This window comes from Sprattus sprattus, assembly GCF_963457725.1.
Source record: "Sprattus sprattus genome assembly, chromosome: 10".
Classification (NCBI taxonomy): Eukaryota; Metazoa; Chordata; class Actinopteri; order Clupeiformes; family Clupeidae; genus Sprattus; species Sprattus sprattus.
Genome location: NC_137908.1, coordinates 13,700,545 through 13,712,011, shown reverse-complemented (window position 1 = coordinate 13,712,011; position 11,467 = coordinate 13,700,545). Strand labels below are relative to the sequence as shown.

The 11,467-nt window shown below is 42.5% G+C and overlaps 3 protein-coding genes across 6 annotated transcripts; all 3 read left to right on the top strand.

Moving 5' to 3' along the window:
* The first annotated feature begins 210 nt into the window (after positions 1 to 210).
* On the top strand, positions 211 to 1,517 carry h1-10 (H1.10 linker histone). Its single transcript, XM_080845808.1, has one exon. The coding sequence runs from the start codon at positions 254 to 256 to the stop codon at positions 980 to 982; it is 729 nt and encodes a 242-aa protein (XP_080701934.1). The 5' UTR covers positions 211 to 253; the 3' UTR covers positions 983 to 1,517.
* A 1,712-nt stretch (positions 1,518 to 3,229) lies between these two features.
* Positions 3,230 to 5,376, top strand: LOC308371077 (actin-related protein 2/3 complex subunit 4-like). Its single transcript, XM_080845866.1, has 5 exons — positions 3,230 to 3,292; positions 3,678 to 3,796; positions 3,903 to 4,110; positions 4,452 to 4,622; positions 4,793 to 5,376. Exons 1-5 carry the CDS (start codon positions 3,290 to 3,292, stop codon positions 4,796 to 4,798), a joined length of 507 nt encoding a protein of 168 aa, XP_080701992.1. The 5' UTR covers positions 3,230 to 3,289; the 3' UTR covers positions 4,799 to 5,376.
* A 737-nt stretch (positions 5,377 to 6,113) lies between these two features.
* Positions 6,114 to 11,389, top strand: crbn (cereblon). 4 transcript variants are annotated; one of them, XM_080845608.1, is made up of 11 exons: positions 6,114 to 6,193; positions 6,710 to 6,816; positions 7,088 to 7,290; positions 7,465 to 7,620; positions 7,842 to 7,965; positions 8,152 to 8,214; positions 8,488 to 8,572; positions 8,655 to 8,770; positions 9,093 to 9,157; positions 9,863 to 9,994; positions 10,321 to 11,389. In XM_080845608.1, the coding sequence occupies exons 1-11, from the start codon at positions 6,118 to 6,120 to the stop codon at positions 10,496 to 10,498; spliced, it is 1,305 nt and encodes a 434-aa protein (XP_080701734.1). In that variant the 5' UTR covers positions 6,114 to 6,117; the 3' UTR covers positions 10,499 to 11,389. The 4 variants fall into 4 exon arrangements, with proteins under 4 accessions (XP_080701734.1, XP_080701733.1, XP_080701732.1 ...); XM_080845607.1 differs by having other exon boundaries at positions 7,456 to 7,620; positions 8,155 to 8,214; XM_080845606.1 differs by having other exon boundaries at positions 7,456 to 7,620.
* The last annotated feature ends 78 nt before the right edge of the window (positions 11,390 to 11,467 follow it).

Genomic DNA, 11,467 nt, shown 5'->3' with positions numbered 1-11,467 from the left:
ACCTTGAAATATATCGTTTCCAATCTAAGTATGTACATTTTTGAGGTTAAATAACGAATCTGAGGATGAAAAAAGTGTTCGCAAAGTGCCGTTAGAAAACACAACTTCTCACGCGCCCTGGCCATTATTGTTGTTGTTCTCAATCACGTCCGCGCTCGCTGAATAAATCAAAGTAGCCACCTCATTATCTGGGTTGTTTCAATACCGGAGTCAGTGCTGCGTAGTTGCTCAACACCCATTTTCAACATCCACGATGGCAACGGAGAAGGTGGAAACTGCCCCCGAGATTGCCCCACCAGCCCCGGCTGCTGAGAAAGCTAAAAAGGGTGCAATAAGCAATGCAAAGCCGGTGGCTGCGGGTGCCGTATCTGCTGCCAAGAAGAAAAAGAAGAAGAACAAGGGCGGCAAGAAGGGACAACCAGGCAAATATAGTCAGTTGGTTATCGATGCTATCCGTACACTCGGTGAGAAAAATGGCTCATCCCTATTCAAGATCTTCAAGGAAGCCAAGAAAATCAGTTGGTTCGACCAGCAAAATGGGAGGATGTACCTGAGGTATTCCATTCGGGCATTGCTGCTGAATGATACTCTCATCCAGGTGAAGGGCTCTGGTGCGAACGGCTCATTCAAGCTCAACAAAAAGAAATTTGAAAAGGCAGCTGCCAAGAAGAAGAGTGCGTCTAAACCAGCCAAAGCGACTAAACCAACCAAGGCAGCAAAGCCTGCAAAGAAGCCAATCAGCAAAACAGCGACCAAGGCGGCCAGCGCTAAAGTGAGCAAGAAGAAAGTCGCCAAAAAAACAGCGGCCAGCAAGAAGCCCGCAGCGGTCAAGACTGCACCCAAGGCGAAGAAGACACCGGTAAAGAAGACACCGGTAAAGAAGACACCGGTGAAAAAGACGGCGGTGAAGAAGACACCGGTGAAAAAGACGGCGGTGAAGAAGACACTGAGTGCAAGGAACACCAGAAAGACAAAGAAGTAAACCGGCAAAAGCTGCTGTTGCTGACGAAAAACGAACTGATACAAATAGGTCTAAATTGGTTTATTATTTTTATATATTTTTGTATAAAACACGTTGTTCATTTCGTGGTGTTTGTGTAGGATAGGTTATAATGGCGTGGGTGTAAGATAAGGTAGGCTGCTTATTCTCGTTTGGACTGTCTTTGTCTGTGCCCAACCCACTGCAAGACTGAGGTTGCGGGAATTAATATCAGTTTTACCTATACTATTATTGACCATGTCCTTGTCTCTAGGCTTCTTAAAAAGGAGTTTCTGTTTATTTCGTGCAACTAGTCCTGCAGTTTGCATTCCTTTATATTGGTTTTGTTGAAGTGGGCGTAGCACGTCAAGTGTTAAGCAATTCGTAGCCTATATTTTTATAGACCTTTTATTTTTTACAGTTTGTCATCCATTATAGACAAAAAAACACTTTTGTTGAGAAATTGTGTATGTGAATGCACAAGCCTAATCTGAAACAAATACCATCGCTATGTCTTGTAAATAAAGTCTTGCCAACTGCCAAATACTCTTTGCCTTCTTTCTGATATTAGGGAAGTCGAATGCACACGTTGGCCTAGCCTATATGTTCTCTCTCTATGTTCTCTTGGTTAAAATAAACATACATAAAGGTTTTTATGAAACTCTCACGGACTCTTGAGAGAGCATCTGAGTGTAGGCTGTGTTCTACACACAATTCAAATCATAATCCTCAACCCTGATAGGTGGAGAGTCTAAACTCCTCTTGGTTCTGGGCGTTGCTGAAGAGATTAGTAGGAGGGCCCATAGACATAGGGAGTCTATGGGAGGGCCTCTCTCTTTGTATGTCTGGCTGTTGGTTCAGAGTTTGATTATATTACATTCAGATTTGTGTGAATCCAGTAATTTTATGTTTTTGGGAAAATTATCAATTTTCCTATGCTTTTGAATAGCGAATTCCATAATGTGACTGCATAATGTAGACATCAAGTCAAGTCTGCTTTGTTATTAGATTTGGCGTTGCTGTAGTAGATATATAGACAGATAGATATATAGACAGATAGATAGACAGATAGATAGTACATGGCCTATATAGATGATAAATAATAAACGAAAAGCCTGGCTTTTAATTTTTCCCTTGCTGTCGACTTATGGTCTGTCCTTATGATTTTAGGTGCGGCAAACAGTGTTAACACTATGTGCAGTATGTCTTCTTCATGACAGTATGAGCATAAGAGTCTTACCAAATAACTGTAAAAAGCAGTCAGCAGTTTTTTTTACTGTCGTGGGTTGAACCCCTCCCTTGTGCAGTATACGCTTGAAAAATATAGGCATAGTTGGCGAGCAGAGATTTGTGTGTTGTGATAAGTTTCCTGATTGGTTGACAAAGATAAACTGCATTAATTTTTTGCTGAAAGTTTGCACATTCTTATTGGTTAAAGGGTGTCCTATTTACTTAAAATGTATTCTTGAACATGGTTAGGATAGGGTTGGTGGAGTAACATCAGTGTAGTGATGGAATGATGCATACAGTTGGGTGATGATGGGGTGTTTTGTCTTCCACACAAACAGTAACTGAATTCAGCAGAGGGCACTACAGCAGGAAGTTTATGCACCAGATCCTACAGAGCTGGTGTAAACAGATTAATCTTCATCAGATGATTTTAACGAAAAATATTACTGACACTCTATAGCCTACCTCCAAACACTTTCAAGACAAATAGTAATATTAACATTTTTTTAAACTTATTTTTAAAACAATGAACATTGTCTACAGCAACCAGAAAGGCAAAGGTGACAAGGAAAAACGTTTTCTTAACAAGACAGTAGAATACAGTTTAGAACCTAGGTATTTGGCAATGGCCATGCTGGGAATGGGATGCAGTTAAGAGGTGACGAACAGGGAAAAGAAGGAAAGGAGGGGAGGGAATATGAAAAACGAGAAACAGGTATGTTACACAGACAATAATCGAGCTCAAGGCTACAAGTCATGGGCAACAAGGTATTACCTTATATGGAAGAATGTAGGCTGCATAGCTGAATTCGTGGGAACTGATGGTCTATGGAATACAGATCTATAATATAAATAACTGTTAGAAATTAGACATTCATATGACCCAAAGACGCCCTATACGATAAAACTACACATAAAACCCTTAACTATACTTTAAATATTGCCGAACTCATTAGTTTACATTTTGTAGTCATCCCCGAGGTGAGGGTGTAATGGTATGTTCTCAGCGTTCGTGTTCACGGAAGTTCCGACAGCTCCTGCTGTACTTCCGCCTTCGGATTTATCAGTGAATACAGAGCGATGGTAAGATTGATAACTTTATTTATTAAATTCTGAGCGACCAAGGCGTTAGATACATTGCTTTGAAAAAAATCATATCATAATTTGTATGCACACATTCCCGTGGGTCAGGAATATATGATTGTCAGCTAGCTACAATTGAGAGCAGTGAGCATTCATTCCACACCCTAATTCTTGCTAACCTAACTAGCGATTTTGTCCACCGAGCACCTTATTGTGTATGTGCCACATATAGGTGACTAAAGTAAAAGCCTTCTCACAACTCTGTTATTTGTGTTGCTTTGCAAATGCTGAGTTTTACATAACATCAAACGCGCAGCGTTAACGTAACGCACATGAGTGAATTTGTTAAAATCACTGGCCTATGGATGTGTGTCTCTTTTTGCAGACTGCGACGCTGCGTCCGTACTTGAATGCGGTGCGTGCTACACTTCAGGCCGCCCTATGCTTAGAGAATTTCTCCTCTCAAGTAGTTGAACGCCACAACAAACCTGAAGTCGAGGTTCGGTGAGTGCATATATTCTACTGAGATTAATGAGGAAAAGGCGGTATTCATTTAAGTGACCGTTGCATCCCCTACATTGACATTTTTCTCGTTTGCTGTGTGTTACAGGAGCAGCAAAGAGTTGCTGTTTCAGCCAGTCGTCATCAGCAGAAATGACAAAGAAAAGGTTTTGATAGAGGGCTCCATTAACTCCGTGCGTGTCAGCATCGCTGTTAAGCAGGCTGATGAGATCGAGAAGATCCTCTGCCACAAGTTCATGCGCTTCATGATGATGAGAGCAGAAAACTTCTTCATCCTGCGGAGGAAGCCTGTCGAGGTAAGGGGAAGGTGGGAATGACGGGAGGTGTGAGATGGCCCGCTGAGCCATGGCAGAGATTCAGTCGCATTTTGAATTAAACCTGTAAAGGCCTTGGCTACTTTTTATCATCAACATAATGCTGCAAGCATTCAGTGTCAGACTCCTATAACTTGGAGTGAGTGAGTGAGTGAGTGAGTGAGTGAGTGAGTGAGTGAGTGAGTGAGTGAGTGAGGAGAGAGAGAGAGAGAGACACACACACACAGGCTTTGACATCTGCACATGCATACTGCTAACATTCTGCATTAGGGTTCTCCACCACCGCCTGAAACTTAAGCTCTCTTCCCCTTCGGTCATCATAGGGCTACGACATTAGCTTTCTCATCACAAACTTCCACACGGAGCAGATGTACAAACATAAACTGGTGGATTTTGTCATCAACTTCATGGAGGAGATTGACAAGGAGATCAGTGAAATGAAGCTGTCAGTCAACGCCCGCGCTCGCATCGTCGCCGAGGAATTCCTCAAAAACGTTAGTCTCTTTCCTACTGTAGTGGTTTCTTATTATTTTCATCTCTTCACATATAATGGATGACTCTGCAACTGCCTGGGGTTGCTTGTGTTTTTGTCACAGTTGTTTTTCTCTCCCATGTTTTTCCTTGGAGTTTGCTTTCAAGTTAAGTTGTTTTTTCTGCTCCACAGTTCTGAGAAAAGCAAGAGTGTCTGCACTGGCCATGTGACGCCCATCACACTGGTTACTGAGGGAGATACTAGGTGCCTCTGAGACAGCAAAGCTACTCTACAGACAACAGACTTGCCAACGAAGGAGCAGGAGATCAACTCAACCTGTTTCAGGAGCATCATTGTGAAGATCCACTGCTGTTCAGTAGCAAATTAGAGCCATAATGTATACCTTAGTCCCACAGTTCTCTCTCTTCTCCCTACTGTCTCCAGCTCAAGGCTTGTCTGTCAAACCAGTCCATCACTGTGATATAGGTCAGTGTATTACAGCTTTTACGAACAGTTATCAAATGTAACAGAATGTAATTTACCCAAATTATTGTGATCCCCTCTCTTCCCACCCATTAAGGGGTCTGTTGGTTACTCATGAGATAAGGTACACATAAGACCAAGTTTGTTTCAGTCATTCACAGACTTTTTTATATCAAAGATAATATATGCATGTGTATAATGTTCCTTAGTTTATTTTGTTATGATAATATGGCACCATATCAGGTATGGAGATCTATTGGTGAGAAATGTAAGGTAAACTGGTGTGTGTGTGTGTGTGTGTGTGTGTGTGTGTGTGTGTGTGTGTGTGTGTGTGTGTGTGTGTGTGTGTGTGTGTGTGTGTGTGTGTGTGTGTGTGTGTGTGTGTGTGTGTGTGTGTGTGTGTGTGTGTGTGTGTGTGTGTTTGTTTGCTTGCTTGCTTGCTTATGTGTGTGAGAGAAAGAGAGACTAATGCTGAGGTCTAATGCCTTAGGCCTCTGCACTTTTGGTACACTCACATAACGACTGGACATTCCAAAATTCTGAAGCTCTCCTGTTGACCAGCGAAATCCAGCATCTGTTTGGTCCGAGAATAAAACTTTGAATAGAAATGCTAACGTATTAACACCCCCATGCTTACTAATGTAATGAATTTTTCAATGTTTTCTACTTTATGCAATAAACATTTATGCACAGTAACCAAATATCTTCTCAAGACTGTTTTTCCACATTCATATGTTTATTTTATGTGGTTAATTATATTTTGACACCATACATACATCAACTATATGTGTTTTATCCATGTTAATCCCCAAGGTTTGAAAGCAATTTATCAGTAAATAGTTATTATTAAATAATTTTTTTTTTTACAGGATTAATGTTTAGTAAATGTCACCGGCTTTGCTTAGGTGATGCACCAAAATTAAATTGCAGAAGGAAAGAACAGAAACTGTAGGTGGCGGTAATGTTTCCTTGGAGTAAGCTGCTATAGAAAGGGAAAGCTGGAGAGCAAGAGTGCAAAGTGTAAACACACGGCTATGGCTGACGATAGGGGTGGAGGCGACAACAACAACATTGAGGATAATATGGGAAACCAGCTACAGCTTCTACCTGGTGAGAAAGTTGATCAATTAGTTTCCTATACCCGTGCTCTGACAACTGTTGCCATTGTTTAAATGTGCAGTTTGCACGCTGTTTAGGCTCTATTTCATAGACGTCATTTGGGAGTAGCTATCTAGCTAACGCTTGGTTAGCTACAAAATGCGGATGGATGTTGAATTAGCTTGCAAGTCATTTTGCAACTAAACACTCGCTCGAGTACGTGTGGCTATTCGGCTGCAACACCTGCACAGCAATCAAATCCAGCTAAAGTATGGTGACGTTTTAAGTTCACGCTGATGTTTGCTGCGTGGGTCGGGAGTGCGCTTCTGTTAGCTAGCCCAAGTAATTGGCTTTACCGTCTCAACTAAGGTAGTATTTAATCACAGCTATGCCGTTTCTGTGAGAACTGTCAATTGTAAATCAAATGCATGCAGTACGTTTCCTGAACTGATAAAAGACCCTCTTTATTAACGAATGTGAAATTGACAGGATTTCATTGAATGATTTGTGTTTATGGACTTCCTGTAGAAAATGAAGAGGAAGATGATGACTTGGAGATTGAAGATCGGGACAGTGATGAGCCCGAAAAACCCAACATTATCAACTTTGACACCAGTCTGCCGACGTCACATGCAGTAAGCATCTGGTCTTTTGTGTGAGTGTGTGTGTGTGTGTGTGTGTGTGTGTGTGTGTGTGTGTGAGTGTGAGTGTGAGAAAGAGAGAGAGAGACATTTTACCTTAGCTGTGATAGTCTGATGTTGTGGATTGATGAGAATTTGTTTGTTGAGGATGACACAGCAACTTGGTTGCATTGGTTACATATAAAATGCCTGTGGCTGTGTGTGTGTGTGTGTGTGTGTGTGTGTGTGTGTGTGTGTGTGTGTGTGTGTGTGTGTGTGAGAATAGTATTTGGGCTCTGACATGGAGGAGTTCCACGGGCGCACAGTGCATGATGAAGAAAGCGTCCAGGTCCTGCCGGTGCTGCCCCATGCGGCACTAATGCTGCTCCCCGGCCAGACTGTTCCCTTGCAACTCTTCAGACCACACGAGGTTAGCATGATGCGCAACCTCATCACCAGAGACCGCACCTTCGCTGTGCTGGCTTACAGGTAACACCCTATTACATAAACTTGCAGGTGTCATGTGTACAGTGAGCCGTGTTTCAAACAGTAAAGTAATTAACAAAACCGGAATGATTAACCTTTTTGTAAAAATGTCAAGTTTCTGTATTTGTGTCCAACTGAGTTTATAATATATACCACTGTGTGTGTGAGTGCGCACAGCCCTAGTGACAGTGGAGAGCCGGTGGCAGAGTTTGGCACGACGGCAGAGATCTATGCATTCAGAGAGGAACAGGAGTACGGGATTGAGACTGTGAAGCTAAAAGCTATCGGCCGCCAAAGGTTTCGTGTCCACGAGCTGAGGACGCAGGCTGATGGGTTAGCTAGTAACACACACACACACACACACACAGCTTGTCTAAATTAGTCATACGTCTAATACTCACTATAGTCACCTCCATCCCTCTCACTGTAAACACATGCACTCGCACACGTCTCCTTTATTTTTACATGACCCCCTTTCCATACACACATTTCTCCTTTGCTGCACACGGCCCTTTCTATACACCTGAATGATGTGTGTGGCATGTTTGTTTCAGGATTCGGCAGGCTACGGTGCAGATCCTTCCAGAGCGAATTTTACCCGATCCCCTGTGTGCACTTCAGCTTCTAACCCGCATGCACATACACAAGCAGAACCAACAATGCCGTGGCAACAGACAGGTATTGCATTCAGATGCAATCATGCAGAGTCACACAGTGGTTTTGATTGGACATATGAATGGCTTTGATTGTCAAATACAGTTTAACATTTTTAAAGTACATTTTAATTAATTCATTTTAAGTTTTAATTGAGATAAAAAAAACTGAGCTGTAAATGAGATGGATGTACCATTCTCTCTTTCACAGAAGTCTCTCCGCTGTGCCAGTATGACCGCGTGGCCACCATGGGTCTATGCACTTTATGATTCAGTGAGTCATTTTTGCAAAGCAATTGGATGAGTCTATGTTTGTTATGCTTTGACTGATTGAAGAGCTTGATGTGTTTTTAAAATGAGGGACAAATAACAGAATTGCATAAGTCATCTGCCTAATTCTGTTTGTACTGTAGGTTGTGTTTAATCCTGATGAAATGTTTGTCTCTGAGTTACATTAGTTGCTCCCCTGTACTTGAATTAGGCATAGAAGTTGTGTTGTGTTTGCTCAGGCCTTCATCTTTCTGATAAAAGTTTTTTTGTGTTTCAGGACACACTTATGAAAAGGGTAAAGAAACAGCTTCACGAGTGGGATGAGAACCTCAAAGATGAATCCCTTCCTACAAATGCTATAGGTACCACACACACACACACACACACACAAACACAGACTCCATAACTTCATAGTTACTCCGTCCTCCTCTTTTCCCTCTGTAGATTTCTCCTACAGGGTTGCTGCTTGTTTGCCCATCGATGATGCTCTGAGGTTGCAGCTGCTGAAAATTGGGAGTGCCATCCAGCGGCTACGCTGTGAGCTTGACATCATGGACAGGGTGTGTGTGTGTATTTACTGTCTGTGTAAATGTGTCCAGAGTATGGCTGCCTATCCAGGATATCGAAGTAATATAAATAATAATTATATTGCTATTGCTTAGCTTCTATCAGCAGTCGTCATAGTAATAGGGTTTCTCTAGAAGGAAACACTGAGAGGTCTGTGATTCTTATGAAAGTGGCGTGGTTGTTGATATGCCTAGCTCAAGGGTCAAGACTGTGAATGTAATGTCCTTTATATCCTTTGTCCACGAGCTTACTTTGTGTGTGTGCGTGTCTGTGTGGCTGTTATTATAATGTGTACTGCTTTACTACCCCATACAGTGCACCTCTCTTTGCTGTAAGCAGTGTCAAGACACAGAGATCACCATTAAGAGTGAGATATTCAGGTCAGCTGCCTGCCAAACTTACATCAGATGTTACCACATGACCACCTTTCTACCCACACTCTACCCTCACATCAGATGTTACCACATGACACCCTTTCTACCCACACTCTACCCTCACATCAGATGTTATCACATGACACCCTTTCTACCCACACTCTACCCTCACATCAGATGTTACCACATGACACCCTTTCTACCCACACTCTACCCTCACATCAGATTTTACCATATGACACCCTTTCTACCCACACTCTACCCTCACATCAGATGTTACCATATGACACCCTTTCTACCCACACTCTACCCTCACATCAGATGTTACCATATGACACCCTTTCTACCCACACTCTACCCTCCCATCAGATGTTACCATATGACACCTGTTACTTACTGTTTAGATTTAGTAGCTAAGTAGGGACTCTGTAAGACCAGGTGTTTTATTGCATAAACTGGATATATACAAACAAATCAACCAAGGTGGCAAACACATATCTTTTTTTTAATAACACAAAAGCAGCCAACTGCAGTTTAAAGTCAATTATCAGCACCTTTTATACGGTCTAAAGAGACATGCCATGTGCGCTGGCACAATCAATCAGATCGCAGCTAGAAAATGCCTTAGAGAGGAGACACTTTAGGATCAAATACAGACTGGATGGCCGCAACACACCCTGACTAACTACGCTCTACCCTCCTCCGCTGCAGTCTGTCTCTGTATGGGCCTATGGCGGCGTACGTGAACCCTCATGGCTACGTGCATGAGACGCTGACTGTCTATAAAACTAGCAACCTCAATCTGATTGGACGACCTTCAACACTGCACAGCTGGTTCCCGGGGTAAGCCTCCTCGTACCTGTGTGTTTGTTTACGTTTGTACTGTCCTTTATGCTTAACGTTCAAGTCCAAGTGTGCACTTCAAATACACTTTATGAACTTGTCCAGTATGTATTTGCATGTGAAGAGATAATGGGGGCCGGGGGGCATAGAAAGAGAATACCATATAGAGTTGTATGGCAACAAGCATGATCTCAAAGTGGTGTGTGTGTGTGTGTGTGTGTGTGTGTGTGTGGTGTGTGTGTGTCTGTGTCTGTGTCTGTGTCTGTGTCTGTGTCTGTGTCTGTGTCTGTGTCTGTAACTGTGTCTGTGTACACACATACTTGTAGGTACGCGTGGACCATCGCACAGTGCCGGACATGTGGCTCTCACATGGGATGGAAGTTCACTGCGGTGAAGAAGGACTTGACCCCTGTGCGTTTCTGGGGCTTGACCCGCTCTGCTCTGCTACCCACAATCCCACAGAACGAGGAGGGCCTGGAGGGTTCCCGGGTGCTCTGCCTCTGACCTTTTGACTTATACACCGTTCCGCGACCTACAACTCAATTCTGACCCCCATCGCACATTACTCTTACCCCGACATCTTGGTCCGCCTCCTTTAAGATCATTATTATACAGATGGACAATCAGAGTGTGCAGGGCAAGTGAATATCACTGGGTAGGAATGACGTGAAGAAAAGAGAAGGGTTAAACTACTGAGTTAGATAGGATAAAAAGAGAATCGAGAGAATTGTAGGTAATACACAGTGTTATCTGATCTGTCTCCAAAACCAGAGCATATCAGTATCTTGGTTAATCTAACCATGTCAAATACACAGTGAGCTCCTCTGTCCATCAGTTGACTTCTGCACTCTCTAGCTTTAGTCCACTCGTACGCATGCGTGCCTGCAAGTTGGGGGTGTGCCATGTTTGTATCCATATGGATTTTTCTTTTGTTTTGTTTCAAATCAGATCGTATGATTTGATGCTATGCCATGATGTTGACACAGTTTGATGGGAAGTCCAATGGAATATGAGAATCAAACAAGAGTCAGGGAAGGGGGGGAGGTGGCTCTGTAATCAGCTGACCCTGATAGACTTAAATGGGGACTAAGTGCAGAGTTTTTATATGGAGGAAGTTGTCTTCTGTAATTATTATATTTTTGTATTTTTGTGATTAACGTCCATCAGAGCCAATTTTGTTGGAAAAGGTGAGTGCCTCTCTCACATGAGTAATGAAAACATATCGCTGTGAAAGATCATTAAAACAGTACTCCGAAATCCAAATATACTCTCAGAATGTCTCACAGACCACTGCTTGATTCATAAAACAGCAAAACATGCACAAAAACCCATGGCATATTGTAAAAGGATGTAAGATTTATTTGTGTGAAAAGTCATAAACCTAGTGCTGAAATGTTTGTGCTTCCGGTGTTTTTTTACAGAAGGTCTAATTCGAATAATGTATTTGTATACTATATCAGGCCCTGTGCCAGG